This window comes from Protopterus annectens, chromosome 7.part1 (assembly GCF_019279795.1).
Source record: "Protopterus annectens isolate FY-2018-M chromosome 7.part1, PAN1.0, whole genome shotgun sequence".
Classification (NCBI taxonomy): domain Eukaryota; kingdom Metazoa; phylum Chordata; order Ceratodontiformes; family Protopteridae; genus Protopterus; species Protopterus annectens.
The window spans coordinates 445,129,228-445,152,667 of record NC_056740.1 but is presented as its reverse complement, the minus strand read 5'-3'; the positions used below and the strand labels follow the sequence as shown (position 1 = coordinate 445,152,667).

Genomic DNA, 23,440 nt, shown 5'->3' with positions numbered 1-23,440 from the left:
CAGCAGAAACTAACATTTTTGTATGTTACTATTTTACATGAAAATATACTCTGACCTAGAGGAAAACATATACTGCATACTGAGTATTCTGAACAATGCGAATGAGTTAGTTTTGAAGATATTAAGGTCAAGAACTGCTGCTGACTGGAAGGTCTTCAAGACGATAACTTTTCTGAACTGATCTCCATGAGTCGCATATAAGGAGTATATGCTTTCTTATATGTAGAACTCAGGATCGTAGGTCGTCTCTGGGTGATCTGTGTGCTTGGACTGTCTGTGGTATCACTAAAAATGTAAGAAAAATAAACCTCATAAGTACTGCTGAAATGCTATGAATACACTAAAGTTTTTGATAATTAGATCAGCAAATCTTGCACATGCCATATACCCTGCTATACTCTTACCTTGCAACAAGCCAGACTGATTTATTGGTTATGACCCAGAAACTCCACTTCCTACAAGCTGTCATCACCCTAGAGAACACTAACATTTGTGCAGTTAATGAGACATGGTTTAAAGTCATAGAGAGCACCCCAGCAGTGCAAGGCTATGCCGTCCACAGATTTAGACTAGCTACTACACAGACAAGGACTACAGATGGAGACATCAAAAATAAATATACCTCAAGCCTGATCAAGCAGGACAATGTACTTGAGCTTCTCAATATTCAAATCATGATAGAGATAATCCCATGCCGCTTCCTGCAAACTATAGACCCCTCTCCATGACCCAGAAAACCCATAACCCAAAACTCATAATGCGTATTTAAGCTTGCTGGAAACCAGAACTATAGCTGGTTCAACCAGTGCCCTGGACTAGTACAATGATCCAGCACCCCACCCCCTTAGCTCTTCAAGTCAAAGTCATTGACTTATTACAGTTAGATCTATGACTCTCCTTCCCAGCTCATCCACTGGAAAAAAAACAGACATCCGTTCTACTGGCACATCAACCATGTAGGCAGATGCATGGCACACACTCCTCCCTCCTGCCACAGCCATTCAGGTCCCATTTCTCTGACCTGCCCCAACCCTCCTTTAATATATTTTATTAAAAAAAAATAATACTTTATTCTTCTTTAAAATTGTAGCATACTGTGTGCCACAAATGTAACAAACAGTTGCTACAGTTTAAACCATACCTGCTCTGAGCAGTACAGTACTCAAGTTTTAGTTAAATTTTTTTTTTTTTACTTTTAAACTGTAGAAAACTGCTTGCTACAATGTAGCAAGTATTTGCTATAGTTTAGACCTCACACGGAGTGCTACAGTGCTCAGGTTTGACCGCTAATGCAGATATTGCATTAATGAACGATCAGCTGATCAAGCAACCAAACACTCTGTGCCTAGGGCAGTTTCCCCTCTTGCCCTATGCCTAGCTAGACTACTGCTGGAAATGCTTACCATTTAAACCCAACACCTTATACACGAGTGACTTTTACTACCCCACTATTAACTGGGAATTGTATATGACACCAAACAAGCAGGTATAGGGATTCCTTGATTTTGTAAACACAAACTCCCTGGACCAGATCATCAGTATGTGATCAATGGTAGAAACATAATGGATCTTGTCCTCACTAGTATGGGAGAGTGCTCCACACCCCCTAGTGTAATGTCTTCTCTGGTAAGGTCAGACCACAAAGCAGTCTCCTTTGAAGCAAAAATAAATCCAGGAACCCCAGCTACTTTGGAATGTTCAGGAACTAATCCAACGCTAACTTCCTACAATGAAGTGATAACCTGGCAAAATGTAATGCCCCCATAAACTCTAAGAACACTGTTGTCTACATGGAACTGTTCACAGAAACCCTATGTATGCATGTTAATAGCTGCATAGAGACAGCTGTACCCTCAAGGTATAAGTACAGAACTAACTCAAAAAAAAAAAAAAACATCCTGGTGGAATCACAACATCAAAAGGCTGTATAACACAAGGAAGAAAATCATGGCAAAAAATTAGGAGTTGTAGCACCTAGCAGAATAAATGTGCTCTCAACAAACTAAACAAATAACTCAGAGGACAAATAAAGTTTACCAAAGCAAAATTTGAGGTAAACTTGGCATCTCAGGCCAAGGACCACCACAAGGCATTCTTTAGCTATGTGCGCAACCTCAAAGGCAGTACACAGTTGTGTGTAGAGCTCATTGTTAATGCAGTCACCTACACCGATCCAGAAGATATGGCAAATCTACTGGCAAACAAATTCAGGTCTAACTTTACCCCTCTCTCCCCCTCAGCCTCCCCTCAGGAAATACCATCAAATATGTCTCCCTGCTATCACTAGGGAACAGGTCCTCAATGCTCTTTCTAAGGCCAAGAACACTGCATTGATGGGTCCAGCTGATATCCCAGGCTGCCTTCTAAATAGCATGAAACATGACCTATTGGGCCATCTGGAATCACTATTTAGCCTTAGCCTCCAGAGAGGCTTTAAGCCTCACGAATAGATAACAGCAAAATCATACCTCTGCACAAAGGCAGGCCATCTACAGACCCTGGAAACACACCCCTAAGAATTGACCCAATAGTCCGGGATTTGAGGACACACACATAGGCAGTAATCTATCCTTTGACCATCAGTCGTTTACATTAGTGAGGAAATCACTCTATGTTGTGCAACTTCTAGGTCTAAAGAGGTCTTTGTTCCACTGTATTCAGCATTCATCAAACATATCATCAAGTGCCTAATTAGGCACATCCAACAATTAGAATGTCTACAGAGCTTTCTCATTAAAAGAATACAGGGTGCAAGTGACTTGTCTTATGCAGACCACCTAAAAGCCCCATCCCTATATTCTGTCTCCTACAGGCTGTTGATGAGAACTCTATGCCTGACATACAAGGCACTATCAGATCACATACTGTTGAAACTCCTGCATATCTGCAAAACAGATTTAAACCTTGCCAGGGAAACAAATAGGACCTGCTGGAGAAACAAGTATGTATCCCAGAGACTACCTCTTCTTTGGAGCAGGCACCCCATCCATTCTAAAGTAAAACCCTTCTTCAATAAAGGGTCGCACAATGACTGTGCAGGTATAGATTTTACCTTCTTCAGTATCTATAAACTAGGGAAGACAACACCAGATCTCTGATAAACAGCTGTAATATGGGTGACTTCTGTATGTGACTTGCCGGGTTGCAGGTAGCAAAATGGATTAGGTACTAAAGCTTAGCACCACCTTTTAGTGATTAACATTGTTTGGGAGTAAGCTTATGCTATTGCTGCATTGATTGTTATTCATTCCGTCACCCTGTCTGAGGTAATCCGGCTTCAGTTAGTGGCCCCCAGTACTGGAGGAGTCAAGTAGGGCGGAGGGTAACTAAAAGGGCCATGGCCCACTCACCTCTCTGGGAGGGTGAGGATGGTTGTGTGCATTCAGGTGACACACTGGGTAGGAGCAATTTCCTTGCTAAAGATCAGGGAAACCACTTCTCATGCTTTAGAAGGAGGAACTGGTCTACCTGAAGGGAATGATAGGGATGTCCTTTGCAGTCAGCCTATTGCATGGCCCCTTCTCTGCACTAAGTCAAGTGTAAGCAGGATATCAGGGTGGCAAAACATGAAAAGTAATGAACTGTTTCTGATACTTGCCTAAATGATGGCCCCTCCTAGTAGAAAGCACTCTGCAATCTCAGTACACAGCAGCATTCACCTTCCTCACCAACCACAATGGCCAGTTAACTCTGACCATTGCAATGATAAACTTTATCTAGCAGCTAGCAGAGCGAATTGCTAAATTACAGTTCAACCACAGCCAGCAAAAGGACTGGATATGTTTGGATATCTTCACAAATATCATATAGTAAACCATAAAAAAGCAAAGTACACTGCATGAGCCTGCATCCATCCAACACCATTGCCAGGAGGAGGACTTTGTCTGCCAACAGCAAGTTGGTTTGGGGTACAGACTCATTTATAGGGTGTACATAGTTTCCATTAGGTCAACACATGGTCTGTCTTTTGTCATCTGCCTTTCTATCTGTACCCTCAGCCACTTCATGATGTTTGTACAATAAGCAGAAACAAAAATAGAAAAGCATTGAAATAATGTTATCTTTTGTAGAATGAGAAGGTAGCAGTTCTTTCCAGTTTAGCAATTTATTGAAATCATTCAGTACTATCACAGAGCCACAGCAACTTACAAAGAATGCACACAGACAGAACAAAAAGAACATTTAATCACAAAGTGAGACACAAAGATTTGCAGAGCAGCCCTGACATTTGACAAGGACTCAGGTTAACTTTTTAATTTTTACAAACAGACTTTAAAAAAAAAAAAAAAAAAGCGAAGACATATGTATAACAAAACTAATAAGGAAGAACCACACATTTCAGTCGTCCATGACTGGGGGGATACTTTGTAGTAGACAACTGTAAGAAAAATGTAAATAAAAAATGTGACATCTAAATAAATGCTATTTATATTGATGCAATACTCAGTATGATCTTAGCAGTAAGATGATCTTTTCTAGGTCATTTGCATTTTGGCCCTTTCTTAGATCATACGTGGTTAGATGCTGTTATCTTTACAACTACCTCTGTGTAAATAAAGTGAACTTCTGCATTACTGTAGCTGTTGTCTAATTATGTTCTATCTTATTTTCTAAAAGAACTGTCAGAAATAGGATTTCTCCTGAGTGGCTCATTAAGAACTTGGTTATGGTGGCAACACACTGGCAGAGAGAGGGATATGAGTGAGTTTAATAACTAGGTTATTGAGTTACTAGATGTAGACCATTTTGATGGACTGCAGCAGAGATGGTTCACAAACTATTACCAAACACTCTGTATGCTTCCTACAGTCTGATATTGTGCAAACATTTTTTTTAATTAAACTTGGTTGGAACAATGAAACCCTAAATCCCAAGGACCATTTGGGAGTTGAATTGTTTCATGTTGGTCTGAAGTAATATGATGTTCATTCAGTGGCCAAGCTTCTGATATCATATTCTTCATTGGAAAGTTTACTGGTCATCTTTGGACCAAATAGGTATATGCAAATAAGTGTTTCTTGGTTCAGAAGTGGAATGCCAGAGAACACAGAGATCATCATGTAAAAGCCAGCCATACCCCCCCCCCTTTTTTAGGAATCATCTGACAAGTATGATAGGGGATGCACAAAACAATATGGTGAAAAATACCAAATGAGGGAATAAAAGCTAAGATCATACCTCACATCGTCTTGGTCAAGAATTCTGAACAAAGCCAAAAATAAAGGGGGGGTGGCAAAAGGACCAAGTCAGAGACAATTTTTAAAATATTACTCTAATTCAGTTTAAAGGTTACAAACAGGTTTTACATCAACATGCATTTTCTTGAATAAGAAGTATGAAACTAGCTGAGGCATTACTGACTGCAGTCCTCACTGATTTGCCAGAATATCATACACCTTATGAGGAACAGTGGAAAAATATGATGTAAAATCAGAAATTTTCAGCAAAATCAGGGGAATCAGAGGTGTGGCTAAGATGAAGGTAATGATAAGCCTGAGCCGACTGGAATGCAATGATAATATAGCTTTAGCAGTTACACAGAGTGGGATATAAGCAATGGTCTGCCTTTTTTGAAAATGACATCCTTGGTTCTGCTTTGATTACCTTCAGACAAGCATTATATCCTAGAGTTTAGCAGCTTGTCCTCTCTAGCTTCATTTGGTTATCATATGACCTTCTTCACTGGAATGGAATTTTCAGTTTGCTCACAAGTCCAGTGCAGCTTCCTGGCATCAGACTTCCAAATCTATTGTGCTGTAAGTTTATTTTATATTTCATAAACCAGAATAAGATATGTAATTGAATGAGAACTCCGTGTGCAGTGACATATTTTACTAATGGCTTATTTTTTATTTCAGTTTGTACCCGAGACAGTTGTTTACAATCATTTTAAAAGAGCTCAGTCCCTTTTTGGGTGCATGTGACAACAATTTTACAAGGATTTAGCTGCATAAAACAGACAGCTGTTTAGTTTATTCTTTTGTCCTTAATGCAAGTACTTTAGATTGTTTTATGAGCTGAAAAGAATAAACAAAGCAGTTTCTGTGCCTTTGTGATGTTACTTAGCGACATACTAAATCTATAGAAATGTAACACCAGATGTTCATTTTTATTTTTTTTGTACCCTCACCAAATCCTACTTAGGTCTCTTCTCAGCAACACATTGTATTGTATTTTTCAAAATAACTCCAACCATGTTTTCTGTTTTTTATTTCTTACCTTTGTTCATATTATTGCATATTATTGAATACTACCTTTTCTGATATATGTCACTGCATTACAACCTGAACCCAAAGAGATTCTACACGGGCACTCTATCTAAATGTACTCTGCCAGATGGAGCTTCCCAGTTATCAAATGCTAATAAATATTAAATAATAAATAAATGCACATCTATACATACCAATGGCTTATCCTAGTCTCAATACCAGAACGCAACAATAACAGCAGCAGATAATTGTTTATCATCCCCAAACAAAAGGCATGCTGGTATTTCCTAGAATTCCTCCATACATGTCCACATCCCAAGCATATCCCTCCTGACGGCTTTTATGACCACCACCACCTCAAATGTAATACCAAGATATTCAAATATTAGACAAGATATTAGATATTGGATGGTGTAGTGGTATAGTGGTAGCGTTGTCACCTCACAGCAAAAGGCTCTTCAGTTTGATTCTCAGCTGGGGAGCCTTCTGTGTGGAGTCTGCATGTCCTCCCTGTGTTCATGTGGGTTTCCTCCGGGTACTCCAGTTTCCTCCCATGTTACAAAGACACGTGTTTGGAGCATTTCTTCCACAGGCCTCCACTGAAAATTCACTTTGTTCTAAGTTGGACTCTCCCGGTAAACAAATGTTAAATAAAATAAATCTTTGTTCAATTACATTGTTTATTTCCTTCACATACTGTACATTTCTTCTAATTTCTTCCCAGGGGAACAAGAAGCCCAGAACCTCCCATGAAACAACAAGAACCCAATTAGGGACCCCAACATTTCCTGTCATTTTCAGAGTGGAAAGGACACACAAACCGATCTGTCATCCTTTTATTTTGCCAAAGGAAATATTACACAATTTCCTAGTTTTCCCATCAGTACCAAGAGTTCTATGGAAATAAAGGTTCCAAGTGGTGTTTACAGCCCAATCCAAGCTAAACTAACCTGGGGGAGCTGACAAGCCCCTGCCAAGTTTAACAAAACAAATGATTTAGAGCAGGTTGTGTTTCAGGAAGGAGAGTGAACTTTAGCTTCTATCTGGAAGTTCCAGAATTTTTGTATTAAACCCCTTCAAATCTTCAAAGCAAATCACCTCAAGTCAATATTCATTTAAAGAAGTTTTATTTGGATTAGTGTAATCATCTTATAGACTTTGTCAAGTTAAGAAAAAATGCTAATCCAAATTAAGTGTCTTAGTAAAATTCAGAATAAGCACAATACCACCCTAACTGATCTAGGAGGGTCCCATTCTGTCCACCAGAATCTGGATGAATACCTTACTATGCTAAGGGGTGGCCACCTTCTCCCTTAAGGGACTGTAACACTCCATTGATAAACCATCAGGTCTTGGTACTTTCCTGCTTGTCAGACTATGAATATCCCATGTTTCTTCGCCTCTGGGAGGTTATTAGCTGCCCACATCACTTCTCTGTGTGAAATGGAGTTCTCCCATTATTACAAAATTCCTCTCAAAGGTTGAGTATGAATGATGAAGATGGTGATGAAGAGGCAGTCTAAAGCTGTATGACACACTTTTGTACACAACCTAGAAGAAATCCATACATGTTACACTAGTGCCTTCCAGTGTGACCTTCAGGTTACTACATCTGCTTTCATGCTGAAAATTATTCAACTTCAAAGTAAATAAAGACATATAGGTTCATAGGTTCATAGGTTCATACTAGGCTATCTGCCCTAGGGCATTTATAAGCCTAGCCAGAGTGTGTGTGGCTTTCACCACCCCTTAGGATGAGAATACTATACCCATTAGTTTGCTGTGCCTCTGTCCAGCAGTGATACAGAGATGATTCCCGGGGTAAACCTACGATCTCCCATCCACTCGTCAAGATTTCTCTTGAACAGAGTCAGTGAGGGGCTCTGCCTCACATGGACTGGGATTCTGTTCCATAGTGTAGGGAGTCTCTGGGTGATGAATCTGTCCCTCCAGCACGTCCTATTTATATCCGTGTTGAGGTTTAAGTCTCTTGCTCTCGTGGCTCTGGTGGATTTGGATTTTTTGAGGTGGAGCATGTCCATTAATTCCAGGTTGGACATGGCCTTGTATGTCAGGCACAGATCACCTCTGAGCAGACGGTATGCGACTGAATAGAGCTGGAGTTTCTTCAGTCGGCATCATGACATATGTTTGAGCCCCTTTATCCTTTTGGTGAGGAACTTTTGGGGTCTTTCCAACTGCTGCAGGTGTCGGGTAAGGTACATTCGAATGGGGCGTTGTACTCAATCATTGGTCTGATAAGTGAAGAGTACAGGGTACAATGACCTCTCCTGATCTGGATGTGAATCCCTTCATGATCAGGTGGGCAATGTAGAAGGTCTTCCTAACCACTTTGGCAATGTGAGTGTCAAAAGAGAGGTTACTGTCAACTTGGGTCCCCAGGTCCCTGATAACTTCTTCCGTGTTTAATGGATTACCACCTATGTGGTAATTAGGGTTACCTTGTTTTTCCCAACGGGTATGACTATACATTTTTGGCATTTAGCTTAAGGCCATGGCTCTGGCACCAGTTATCCATTTCTATGAGACCTTTCTGGAGGATGTCTGTGTCTGATGGAGTGTCAATTATGGTGCCCAGTTTACAGTCATCTGCAAATTTTGTGTGCCACAATTCCCTATGTTTGCCTGCACTTCAGAAAAATAAATGCCAAACAAGAGGGGCCCAGGACTGAGCCCTGTGGGACACCGCCGTGACCGGCTTAGAGTCTGACATGGCACCAGCAACTCTAACCCTGTGTGTTCTGTCCTTGAGCCAGTTTGCAACCCATCTTGTGACATATGGGTTTACATCTAAGCTGGTGAGCTTTTCTATGATGCCCGAGTGGGGTATTGTGTCGAATGCTTTTGCTAGGTCAAGGTAGGCTGTGTGAACTGCCTTACCCTCATCAATGGCCTTAGTGACTGTTTCAAAAAGTCGACCAAGTTCAAGAGGCAGGATCTGCCCTTGGCAAAGCCAAATTGGGTAGGATCCAGTGTCTGTAGGTCCCCAATGTCTTTATTTATGAGTTCCATTATGATCCTCTCCATAGCTTTGCAGACAAGGCTCGTCAAGCTTATGGGGAGGTAATTTCCAGGGTCCGAGAAGCACCACCTTTGTGGAGTGGGACCACAGTTGCCACGCCATTCTTTGGGCGATCCTGTAGTTAGGCTAAGATTAAACAGCAGCCTTATGTGTGGGTTTAGTTCCTCATTGAGTTTGTGTAGCACACAGCCAGGGACACCGTCCGGTCCCATTGATGCTGTGTTTTTGCTTAAGAGAGCAGCTCTCACCTGGGCATCTGAGATGTTTGGGAGGCTAGACTCTGGTGGGATAGATATTTCTCCTTTGGGGGAGGAGGAGAAATTTGCACTGAACCTGTCTGCCAGTATGTTGGCAATGTCTGTGGGTTCAGTGATTTTTTTTATCATTTTGGACTAATTCTGAGCATATCTGAGAGTTTCCACCCAGGTTTCTAACATAGCTAAAGAAGGCTTTATGATTGTCTTTTGTGTCATTAGCGATTTTTCTCTCAAAGTTGGCCTTGGATGATTTTATGAGTGATCGTAGTTTTTGCTAGTATTGATCAGAGATGCCTTCCCATTTAGGGATTTTGCTCTGTCATGTAGTAGCTTTCTCCTCTTGTTGTAGAGTTTGTTTATGGCTGGAGTCCACCAGATCGGGCGCCTGCCTTTGGTGGAAAGGGTCTTGATTTTATTAGGGATTGCTTGATCCATACATTCCTGGAGGTGCTCGTAGAAGGCATTTGTAAGGGTTTCAGCAGCGTGGGTTGTGGTTTCCACTGGCTCAGGGGCCTTGAAGGATACCACTCCAGTCTTAAGAAGTGTGAAGTTTGCTTTTGAGAAGTTCTTCACTGTGGTCTTTTTTGCTGGGGGTGGGGGCGGGATGTGGATATAATAAATTAAGACAAATATTAAATAATGAAGTAGTAATAATTTTATTGAACAGGTTTGCACAGAATAAACAGAAGCCCATATGCAGAATCGAACTGATGATAGTCTGTTTAAATGCTAGTAATGCATCTGCTACACTACTAAGTTACTGACAGATGGCTAGTGTAACTATGTACTTCCTCCTACCACACAGATAATGTAACTATATACTTCTTCCTACTGCCATAACTAGTGTTACTATGTACTTCTTCCTACTACCACAGCTAGTGTAACTATATACTTCTTCCTACTACCATAACTAGTGTAATTATATACTTCTTCCTACTACTACAGCTAGTGTAACTATATACTTCTTCCTACTACCACAATACCTGTGCAGTACAGCCCTAATGCACCTGTATTGTAGGCAATGCTGTGATTACCGATGGCTCGAATGGTCGCAGATTAGGTTGTTAGATGACTTCTGTTTGGTGAGGTGTCATTTGAAGTAGAATATTTTGATTTTTATTTAAGCATCCTTTCTTTAACATTTGTAAAATGACAAGCCATGGAAGAAAATGTATTTTCTTCAGGAACAATGGCATTACAGAAAATTATGAAAATCTTTCAGAAGTGCATAGTGAAAAAATCTGGACTGTTAGAAAAACTAGATGCTACAGGCATCTAGACTCAAGTCTGGGAGAGTTGTATAAAGCTAAAAACCGATGCAGTTAATTTAGCACATTTTACCTATAGACATATTAAATAAATCAGAGAAACATTTCATAAGGCAGCAATAGCATTATTATTTTTGAAGTGAAAACATCATACAGTGAAATGCTGCCTGAGTGAGCACATACAACCAAATTGCAAGCATGTTTGTACAAATGTAAAAAAGAGAGATATTTTTGGCTGGACTGAGATGTATCTGAAAGACAAAATGGAAGTAGAGACACTAAGAATTTTCAATGTAAGGAAGAAATATGGTCGAACAAGAAAGTTTTAGGGGAGAAAGCAAATGCCAGCCTGTTTGTCTTTTGGAGAATAATCCCCTCTGCTTTTTTTTTTTTTTTAGCTACTGCCCTTTATGCTCCTCAGCTGACCCTATTTTATGTCGAAACCTTTAAGGGGTTAGACTGGAGCTACCACTCATACCTCCTCTGGGCCTGATATTTAGCTCTGACCATCATAGCCTAATGTTAATTCAGAGAGACTGCAATGTCTGAAGCCACTAACTTGGTACAACCTTTGTTAGTAGTGCTAGCAAGTCTACAAGTTCCTAAAGAATGCCACAACTTCCTCAGAGAAGGAGAAAAACATGATTTCACCCCAAATGACTAAAATCATTAAGGCTAGAATCAAGAGCTGAATGGCATAACATCTTCTCCTCAGTCTCCACATTGTAGCTACATTTTCTGTAGTGAAGCAGTGATCCATGATATTCTAGGGGTAATTATATATAACAAGTTAGTCATCCTGAATTATATGGGGGTCAGCATCACTGAGGATGGACCCTTTGTCCAAAATTTCAGAAAATGAATTATGAATTACCCAAAGAGCAACTTAATTCTTTCTTTCCTGATATACTTTTTGTAGAGATGGTGTGACATGCTGTTTTTACCAGGTGGAACCCTAAAGTGTAAACCAACTTCTAAACACCACCCATTATAAGTCTCACTTGGTCTGATGCTTCCATGCCTTCCAGGAGGCCAAGTAGTCAAACACTGTTACATTGTTACACAGTAAACAATTCTGCAACTTATCAGTTTTTCTACTCTGAAGGGTCTCCTTGTTAACCAACAGCTCCATAGGAGAATGACCATGCTGCCTTGAAAGAATCTGGTTATGATGTGTTTATGCTTGCAGTTTCTCTGGTGAAACTGTTAGGGTACTAAAGAAGGTTACACATGCTGATAGAGCCTGCTTGATTTATACAGCATCCCTGAGTGCTTATTCCAGGAATACAATGATGGCCCCTAGAGGGGACAGGGAGGTCTGTACCTCCTGTACATCCTAGATGAGGGAGAAATTTCAGGAGAAACCACATAACAAATTTTCCCAATTACAATGAAAGGATGTCCAGAAGCCATTGCATGCAACCTTTGTCACTGAGCTCATTTTTCTAGAAACATACACACACACACACACACACACACACACACACACACACACACACTGCTTATGAAACATCCCCTCACCAAATCACACTGTTGTACACTCTAACCCACCCAAACACCCCCCCTACACACACATACACACACACACACCTGCACACATATGCACACTCACCTGACACCACTCAAACATGCACTCACTCATGATGCCACACACATACAAATATGCACTCCCCTAACACTACCTATCCACTAAACTCCTTGGTACTTACCTCTAACATGATCTTACCTTTGGAAAGTAATAGGTGAAAGACAGCTTTCAGCTGAGTTAATTTCTGCTGCTGGCAGTAAGGATTTATGCAGCTGAGTAGTTCTCCTCTCCTCTCCAAAATGCCTCATTAGTATTAGTATTTTCAGTCAGCCAGAGAGACGGCCTAACATGGTGCTGTACCTCTGAAGTTAGCACTGTGGTAAGCTTGTCTAAAAATTGTAAATGGTGGTAAAAAGGGCTTACTGCTGGTGGTAACCTTTCTGATTCCTAGGTTATGCTATATGTATTATTTTTATTCATCATTTAATGCACAAACTGGGGAGGTTTTTTTTTTTTTTTACTTAAAAAGGAATATTTTATACTCTGGTACTTCCATGGACTACCGTCTCCTGTGATCATGGACTAAAGCTGAGTTATTTCGTGACAAAGCCTGTTTGAGTTTGTTTCTTCAGCACCTTGCTAGAAGAGTAATTAACATCTGGAGTTTTGGACTGTTTATTAATGTTGCTTAATACTGTAACGTTTAAGTGTTTTTATGTTTCATTTCTCACAAATAACAAGGAAATGAAGTCAGTCCTCTGCCGTTACGCTGGGGACCACTGTCTCGTTACACTGGGGACCACTGTCTCCTTGCATTTCTGTTGAAGTTTCTGTTCTCTTACAAGACAGACACGATGTTTTTAAGTGACAACTCTGCAGGAAATATCAAGAAAGAATTTGACAACTGGTGTTTGCCAGGATGCACCATTATTCTGGACAGCTGACCAGTGACTTAAATCTATAATTTATAAAGCAACAGTTGCTGATTAACAATATTTTATTATATAGTCCGATGTAAAACTAGAAAAATGTTGTACTGTTTTGTTCACTCATTCGGTATTTCACTAAAACGGGGCTCTGAATCTTTAAATGGCTGTTTTATTAGCTGCACAATTTGAACACTATACACGTAGTTGACCATACAAGGTTATGAATGCACCATTCTTTTATTTAACATGTGGGCTATGATATTAGTGTTCCCATGTGCTTTAAATGTCAAAATATGGCAGGTATAATCCCCTCAGAGCAGAACTGTTAATCTCTGTTACCCATTAAAGATTTCTTATGGTAAAACATATGTAAGTATGTGACCTGAAATACAGAAACATGTTTTAATTGTCACCTACTAGATGTGGAAAATAATTTTACTACATACGATACAATTAGAAAGGAATAAACTAATGCTTAGTTTTGTCTGCAAATGAAGAACAACTCTAAATGTAGGCAGTTGTTTCAGATTTATACTCGGACATTTAGTGTTTACAAAGGCAGTGCACTTTAGCTCATACAGTACCTGGGCTGCAAGTTGCAGGACACTTCCGCATCTCTTGTTTCCACATCTTTTCCTGATTCATTTTTGGACATCAGGTAATTTAACTTGTCTTGTAGTTCTGTGTTCTGGAAAAGGAAGAACAGAAAATAAATTACTGATGTATTATTTAATAATAAACAACTTTTAAATGCTTCGCCTGTGCATTATTCAAAATACATTCAATTTTTTTTAATTAATGCTTATAAATTATTAGTGTGGCTGGCAATTTTATATTCATGACACATATTACAAATAAGCTGCGTACTGCAGCCTTAGGTTTGAAGTTCACTGTGTACTCTTACATTTTCCACAGTGTGAGGAAATCATCTAATCAAATCAAAAATCCTGGGTCACCACTAAAAACAGGAAGCTTCTGAGTCCAGTGAGTTTCATCCATTAAGAAAAGAAGGCTCTAAAAATTGAACAGAAAAATATCTCTTTCATTACTGCTGAGATTATAATGCCGAGTGTATTATTACTATTATTATTACTATAATAATAATAATTATTATTATTATAATAGCAGCAGTAGTGTTAATTTGCTATACCTGTTATTGGCCTGTACTGTTATACCAGCCTTTGGCCCTCAAGGGTCAGTTTCACCTATGGACACTTTCTAAATTCGTCCCTATGTACAGGTAGGAGTTGGAAGCAGCTGGGATCAATAAGCATGTTCCATTTGTGTTGAGCACAAAGTGACCCATCAGACAATTTCTTGGCCTTCACCAGAAGGCAGTTAAATGACACTTGCTACCCTTACAAAACTCATGCATCCTAGTTAATATCCACTTCTTATCTCCTTCCTAGACTGCCCAACCCTCAATTTTTTGGCCTGCTATTAAAATCTGTATCTGCTGCAGTCAGGTCAAACATTTTGCAGTCACGCCATTAAGCTAGTGAAACTGCGGAAAAATGTGATACTTGGGTTCCCATGCCAATGTACAACTGAAAACATATGGGGGATTCATAAAGGTTTACACTTTGTGTAATCTTTCTGAGTGAATAGACAGCAAAATCGTTGTAGTAAGGCTGTTCCTGAATTCAGAAAAGTTACTTGAAGGCATACGTATGGTTTACACGTCGTGTTAACTTTTATGAATCCCCCAATTAAATATAAATGTTGAATGCATCTGCTACGCTTATCATGTTGCTGGACAGCGGTTTTATACATCATGCATGTTGTTGCCACATTTCAGTAGAATGTGTTTGTTGGACACTATGAGGACTCTGGTATACTTTTGTAACTTGATCAGTTAATTTGGAAACATTAGAATTATGAGTCGTGTAGCAGTTTTTCACTACAAGTCATAAAGAAGCGAACATGCTCTTCTGCTTTTAGAATATGGTGTTCAGCACAGCCATGAAGAAAAGCGTTTCAATCAATCCCCCAGCAATCTGCAGTACAAGCCAGTTTTCAAAGTAAACATATATTAAACAAAACTTAAGTTGATATTTGCATTGTCCTGTCCATTTAACTGCCTTTTGCTGTACAGCTTTTTAATATTCTTCCATTGTGGCATATTTATTACATCATACAATGTTTTTATGGCCAACAAGGATTATAAGTCCTACACACCAAAATTTCCTTACATCCTATCAAGACTGACAATTTGGCATCACCCTTCTTTTTATTACACTGTGGGTCACATCCTGACATCGTGTATCTCTTATCATCAAATTATATTGTCAAACTACTGAAACTGCCAAGAGCCAAGGTTAAAACCTGCCGATTTATTTAAAACGTTAAATGAACCACGCTTTTCGTCCTACTCAATTGTAGGACTTCATCAGAAATACAAAATGTTCATTAATTACAGCCTTTTATAAACTTCGCGTATAAAGATACATAAAGATCTTCGGATCCTGCCCCTCAGACCTTTAGTAGATGGAAGAAATTCATCTACTTATGCATGTGCCAAATTTGTTGATTTTATATTAAAGAAATACATGACATAAGAACAATGGATCCTCAAAGATTCGTGGGTGTTTTTAAATAGATTAAACAATTTTAATTATGAAGAGAAGTATAATTTTTTGACAATAGATGTAAAGGAATTATACACCAGCATTCCTTACCAGCAAGGAATAGAATGGGTGACAGTGAGAATGCGGCAAAAAAATGCTCCAGAAGCTGAAATTTCTTTAGTACAAGAAATTCTAGATATAATTTTATCTTATAATTTCATATTATTTGAAAACCAATTTTACATCCAGAAAAAAGGAGTAGCCATGGGTTCACCCTGTGGCTCAAGTTATGCTAATTTAGTGATGTCTTATTGGGAAAGTAGATATGTCTTTGTCAATGATTTATTTAAAGATGTGGTCAGATTTTATGGGAGATTTATCGATGACATATTTATGGTCATCGAAGGTACGGTATAAATAGCTACCGATTTGTTAGCTATGATGAATGGGTCGGCTGATTTTTTTACAGTTTACTCACTGTTTTCAAACCACATCTATAGTCTTCTTAGATGTGAAATTAATCAAGAACAAACAGCAAAAACAATATGAAGCTTCCATTTACAGGAAGCCGACATATTTGAATAAATTCTTACATTTCTCAAGTGCCCACCAATTACACCCAAAACGTTCGGTGTTAAAAGGTCAATTGGTTCAGGCACCAAGAATGATAACTACAAATGAGAAATTTCAAGAAGAATGTCTTAATCTGAAAAAAATGTTCATTAATAGGGCTTATCCTATTAATTTAATAGAAGAAATCACACAAGAAGTAACATTCAAGAGAACAAGTGGGTATTATGTGCCGATACTTGAACAACAAAAAACCAGTATAGGGAACAATCAAAATGATGCTCACAGTTTTGAAAAATCAGACCCAAGTGTTGTACCATCCAGACCAATTGATTTCAGTTTGGCATGCATCATGAATTTTTCTTCAGATCACTGTCAAATAAGGGAAATCATAACAAAAAATTGGTCTTTATTAAAAGATGATGTTAGTCTGGGTTCAAAATTTAATTTTCTGCCTAAATTAATTTGGAGAAAAGGAAATAGTTTCAAAGAAATATTACAAAAGCAAAAAACTCCATTTTTGAAAAACACAGGTATGATGCAATGTGGAAATTGCTCTTATTGCCATTTAATGGTTTTAGGTTGTAATATTGACATCAATGGATGTAGAATCATCACAAAAGGCAGATTCAATTGCAACACTAAAGGGGTGGTTCATGTAGCAAAATGTCAAATATGCCCATCCTTTTATACAGGAAAAACAGATCATAGATTTAGAGACAGAGTACCTGAGCATTTGAGAAGCATCACTCAGCAAAAAGTCGACAATGCTTTAGCTAGGCATATAATTTCTTTCCCCTGAGCATAATTTCAAATTTAAGATAATTTTTCAAGGCATTCAGGATGTAAGAAGGGGTTCTTCAAGTTTATTATTGGAGAAAATAGAATTATTATGGCAAATAAAACTCAATGCATATATGCACCCAGGTCTGAATGACAAATGTTCCATAATGTGTTTATTAAAACTCAGAAGTTTAGAAAGGTGATGCTACCTAAGAGTAAAAGAATATCTACAATGACTTTTAACATATGCACATACATAAAACATTGTTTAATATTGATAGTAGTTTAAGTATAATTCATATATATCATATTTGAATATACATGATGCACAGATTGTTCATGTATGGTAGGAGGACCGTAGGTTAAAGAAACATAGGCTCATCGAGCCATGTACATATAGATTGTACATGGATATACACACATTCATATAAATACAATAGATAGACTAAAATAACTGTTTTGTCATCGTCTGCATAAAATGTTGCTTAGAATAAAATAAAAACAAAAATGTTGCTTAGAACAAGGTATCGTAGTATAAGCAAACATTTATGTAACGTGAATGTATTTATTCATTCACTCATTTTAAGTGATTCAGATGCTGCAGAATTGATTGTAACAATGTTGTTGAAGTTTTTTAAGTTGTGGATTTATTGAATCTATAAAGAATTTTAATGTCTGTCAATATTGTTAATCACTGTATCTCACTTTAAGAAAAGGATGATTCTCGTGAGATACTGCTTTTTCGCGAAGTTTATAAAAGGCTGTAATTAATGAACATTTTGTATTTCTGATGAAGTCCTACAATTGAGTAGGACGAAAAGTGTGGTTCATTTAACATTTTAAATAAATCGGCAGTTTTTAACCTTGGCTCTTGGCGGTTTCAGTAGTTCGTTTTTCGTGTTTTTGTGTATTTTGAAATTATATTGTCAGCTTAGATGGGTAACTGCAAATTCATCCCCAGTTTGCGACCCTTTTCCCTTAGGGTCTATATTACCAAATCAAAAAGTCATGAAATCGAATGGCATTAACATCAAAAATGCCATCTATCGAAGTTGCTCTTGTGTGCCCCCCACACCCCCCACAAATTATATATACCAACTCCAAGATTGCACCACAGTGAGGAAAGGGCAAATTTTCCAATATTCATTAGATGAACGGCAGTTAGATATGAAATGCCTTTCGATGACATGCCTTTTCGATTTGGTGATGTAGACCCTTTCCCTTATGGATAGATGCAGCATGTAAATGTAGCAGCATATCCATGTTGTACATGTCTTTGGGTTATTTGTACACAAAATATAAAGACTAAAACTATCATGGGAATGTAAGGCTAGGCTTCTTAAGATCCTTAGCCTAGTAAGTACCTATTAAGCTATGTATCTGTGATCCAGCTCTTCTGAATCTAAATCAGTTTTCATATTCAGATATGAAATTAGACCCTCAGTGGCTTTAGATTTTTTTTAGATTTTTTTAACTAGTTAAGAGATTAAAAAATATTCCTAGTTATACCCTGTATTTTGTAACGTTTTTCTAAAAAGTATATTTTAGCGAGGAAACAGTATACACTCATTGTTTGTGGCTATAAAATATACATACCTATTTTTGCTTGAGATACTCAAAAGTGGCACTACGTTCAGTCAAAAAAGCAAACCTGGGAATGAGGTAATGATATAAGTCGTTTTTTTTTTCTTATAATGCCAGTGGTGTATACACAACTTCATTTTCCACCTGTGGTATTGTTGTATTTAAATTCAAAATGTTGTATAGTCATACCCACCACTGTTGTGTTTCACTTTTGTCTTTTGTTTGTCCAGAGTATGGTTTTTAAAAGGCGCATTGATAAGAGATATTAAAATGAAAGACATTCTAAACCAGGGGTGGGCAAACTTTTTGATTCGTGGGCCACATTGAGTTCTAACATTTGACAAAGGGGCCGGAACAGGAGCAGATAGATGGCATGCTTTGAAAACATCACCTCATTGGGGGAAAAATACACATCTTGGGATATGGAGAAAACATGTGCTTTAATTTCCAATGAAAATGAAGAAAAGCATTACAATAAAATCTCTGACTTCGAAATGAGTCTTTAAACACTGAAAATCAAATAAATGACCATTTTATTTTAAAGCACTGAAAGTTCTGCTATCCTTCAGGATATCACCATCACTCTCCCCTGACTGTCTTTTTTTCAAAAGCGGTAGGAGATGCAGATGTACTTGTCCTGTTCCTTTTATTCAATTTGTTTCCCGGTGCCAAAAGTCAACAACGACCAGTGCAAGGACGAAACAGTTGCAGTCAGTCTGTTGATCCACACATTTTAATGGGAGCAGTGTTGTTGGTCTCCTTTTTTAGCCAGCACATCAAAATCTGGAGTTAGTTTTGTTGTGGCGATTCTCAGGATGGATCTGAGGTGTAGGTCTGTTAACTTGGATCTGTGGCTGGCTTTGTTGATGTTCATGATGCTGAAGGTCTGTTCACACAACAAAGCCAACATCATCGCCTTAGATTTGGAAACACGGCATCATTGAGTGAAGCATAGAAGTCATTTAGTTTCAGAGAGCTGAACTTCTCTTTTAATGCAGGGTCGGACTGAAGGTCGATCAATTGAGCTGAAGCTCCTGGAGCTGTTTTGGGGTCTTGTGACAGAGGAAAGGCCACCAATTGAAGTGACTTGTCAATTTGCAGAATTCTCCGTGCAGTGCATCCAGTGACTCACTGTATTTCTTTACTTTTGCTCCGGCCTCTTTCAGCGTGGCTAGTCTAGGAAAATGAGTGAATGACTTGTTCAAAATCTGCCTGGAGAATAAAGCCAGCTTGGATTTGAAGGCTTTCAACAAGTCATGCACAAACTGCTCCTTCCCCTGCAGTTTCACGTTGAGTTCATTCAAGTGTGAAAATCGTCCGTAGAAAGTCACACATCCAGCTCTTGTTGCTCAGCTCAGGAAATTCATCAGTCTTCCCCTGCTGCTCCAAAACGCGTAATCTCCTCTTTGAGCTCCCACACTTGTTGAAACACTTTGCCCAAACTCAACCAGACACGGGAGTGATAAAGCAGGTCCTGGTGATCCGCATCAGTTTCCTCCAGGATGAACTGGCGGTGCTGAAGTCCAAGTTGATGAGTTTCACCACAGGATTCACAACATGATTCAGCTGTAACACCGATTTACATAGAGATTCCTGGTGGATGATGCAGTGGAGGAAAATGACATTCTGGTCAGGGTTTTCATCTTTCACTTTATTCTGGATTCTCCTCAGCAGGCCAGCGTTTTTCCGTTAAATTCGGAGATCCATCTGTGGTGACGTTAACAAGCTTACTCCAGGGAAGCTTCATGTTTTCGATGGCAGCAGACATCCGTTCAAACAAGTCCTCTCCCCCGTGTTTGCCCTTTCAGAGACTCCATTGTCAAAAACTCCTCCGTTATTTCAAAAGTTTCGTTGATTCCTCGGATAAAAATGAGGAGCTGAGCAGTGTCTTTGACATCGTTGCTTTCCTCCAGTGCTAAAGAATAAAAAGTGAATGACTTTGCCTTTTTGTTTAATCTGCTGGTGATATCTTCATCTATTAGTCACTGTCCGCCGTGATAAACTGATTTTTTGGTCTCCGGGCACAAAATACCTGCTGTCTCTACCATACATTCTTTTAAAACTTCGCCCTCAAACAGTGGTTTGCTGGCCTTTGCTATTTTGAATGAAAGCATAAAACTGGCCTTGGTACTTGACTCTTGAATGGCAGTTTGCGGTGAAAAAGCTGAGCCTTCAAATTAGCTGCCACCTTCTCAGCAGCAGCTTCCGTTCTTTTGTTGAGAGCTTGCTAGCATAATTAGCGTGCTTTGTGGCAACAGTTTCTTGGCATATCAGGCAAACAGCAGATGATCGGTGTTCAGTGAAAAAATATTTAGTTGTCCACTCCTTATTGAACACTCGACATTCTCTGTCCACTTTCTTGGGTCCGCTCATCTTCATAGAGGGGCGGTGGGTCAAAGGGTAAAGTGCAAACGTGGAGTAATAGGCCTACGCTTCACCTCAACAAAGCCAATATATCTAGAGTCCACCATCTAGTGAGGAAACATCAGAATTGCAGGGGAAATAAAGCATTAACAAGGTTAATTTATTAAATTTTTTCAAGTTTGGAGGGCCGAATCAAAACGTTTAACGGGCCGCATGTGGCCCCCGGGCCGTAGTTTGCCCATGCCTGTTCTAAACTGTATAAGTTCATTTCTAAAAAAAAATAATTATTGACTTAAAACTGGTGTTCTAAAACAGGCTAAAGTAGAAGAGCACATACATGGCATATATTAATTACAGTGCAAAACACAAAACATGGTGAAGGGTTCAAAATAGGGTCTCAACACTCAGTTTTCAAGTCTGGTTCCTGGCGAGAATGCGTTCCAGGGGTTTCACCAAAGGCTTTATTTTTTTCCTATATCTCCTAAAAATGTTAGTAGGTGAACAGATGATATTTAATGTGGTCTTAAATGTGTGTCCAGTATGTGAATTAATACATTTGTATATGTCCTGTGAAGAACTGAATACTCTCAAAGGCTGATTTCTACCATATGCCCAATTTTTATCTGTTTGTTAACCAGGTAAGTGAACATAGATCCTTTTCAGCCATTAGATGGGTGGCTGGACAAGAAGACACATTAATTTACAAATTATACAACAAGATAGGCTACAACTCTCAGTAACACTGAAATGGATAAAACAGATCTAAAAATGAATGGATGAGGTCCTTTTTGCCTTGTAAGCAAATTTCAGTTACTATTTTAATAGCATGTAAACCTAGGTCAGCAGAAGAATAAAAATCTAAGCATACAGTAATGCTGACCATGCTTTTCCAAACAAATGAGCAATGTAATTTATTCTAGCTATTTTTTGTCTCCTCTGCCTCTTGCAGCTAAGCATTGGCTGCTCCTAGTATATTCTACTTGTTCACCAGGTCTACCTACCCAACAAGCCTCTCTCATACTTCCTCTGACTGATGTTCAGGGCCACTGAGGAGAATGAGGTGCCCATGGGCAGAGCAACATTACTCCCAAGGATAATTTTAATATACAGAAAATTCCACACCACTTTTGTTTGCACCCATAACATCCAGGGATGGATATGACTCTGCAAATGCCCCTACTTCCCCGATGGCAGCACCTCACCTTGCATGTCTCCAGCCTCCACCAGATTTACCATAAGGTGTGTCCAAGAGTAAACCTTCTCCCCAGGATGGACATGCCCAGCTACTGCCAGCACTTCAGATGCCTGAGACACTAATTCTATCTATGTCACCTGGGATTAAAAATAAGACTTTATGACTCTCTGCCACAAAGCAATTTAGTCTCTTTTAATGATGTGCTCCTTTCTGTCTGTTTTGTAGCTGACTAGGCTTCATTGGTTATCTAAAACAAATGACATGTTTCTTACAAGTGATAGCTAACTATATGAATACCTACTTTAGGTAGTATCTGGAAAAATAACAGTGTTTGGTATGCCTTTCCACGTTCTATTTTATTATTCATGTATTACTAGCCACCAATGCCTCTTTTCAGGATTGAAATGGGAGCTTACAGCTTATTAAGTGATTCGTTCATAGTCGTAAAGTGTGCAAGTGGTGATTAAGGAAATCAAACCCCACTGATTACTGGATGAAATCTGTTCACAGCTCACACCCTTAAACTATGATGAATAAGGAGAAACTGCCACTTACATAAATATGAACATAAAAGTAGTACAAGTTAGACTGTGTGTTTTATAACCATATGTTGGATGCAACAGTACAACAGAAGAAGTACTACAAGGCAATTGGGCTGATGATATCAGAGCCAGAAATCAGTCAATCAATCAATGCATGTAGATATTACACAAGACACTATATACAAATAGCATTCACGTATGCAAATTAGCATTATTACAAATAGTCAAAAAAATGAGTTATACAAAGTACACGTCACAGAATGCAGAGTATATAAATTAGTTGCTAAAGGATAGAGCCAACTTGTGTGTGTGTGTGTGTGTGTGTGTGTGTGTGTGTGTGTCTGTATCTGCGTCTGTGTGTGAGGACTCTGGTATTTGAGAGAAGAGGTTAGGTGTGAATTGCCTACATGCTACTTAAAGACCCATACATTTGGAGAGGACTGTATGTAGGACGCTTCCTTTAGAAAATACAGGTATCAATGCTTCTTTTTCTTGTCTGACTTCAGGTACCTCTTATAGTAGGTTAAGTTTTGCTTGTTTGTCTGCATCTTAAGTCCTGTTAACTTGACTAATATTTGTTAAAGTAGGATACTGGAAAAAT

The 23,440-nt window shown here is 38.8% G+C and overlaps 1 protein-coding gene across 1 annotated transcript in view; it reads right to left on the bottom strand.

Annotated features, from left to right (window-relative positions):
* Positions 1 to 23,440, bottom strand: part of LOC122807818 (myocardial zonula adherens protein-like) — a 1,184,151-nt gene that overhangs the window by 254,000 nt on the left and 906,711 nt on the right. The window contains exon 13 of the mRNA XM_044078905.1: positions 13,819 to 13,922. Within this exon, the coding sequence (XP_043934840.1) occupies positions 13,819 to 13,922 (104 nt within the window). The remainder of the gene's footprint in view (positions 1 to 13,818; positions 13,923 to 23,440) is intronic.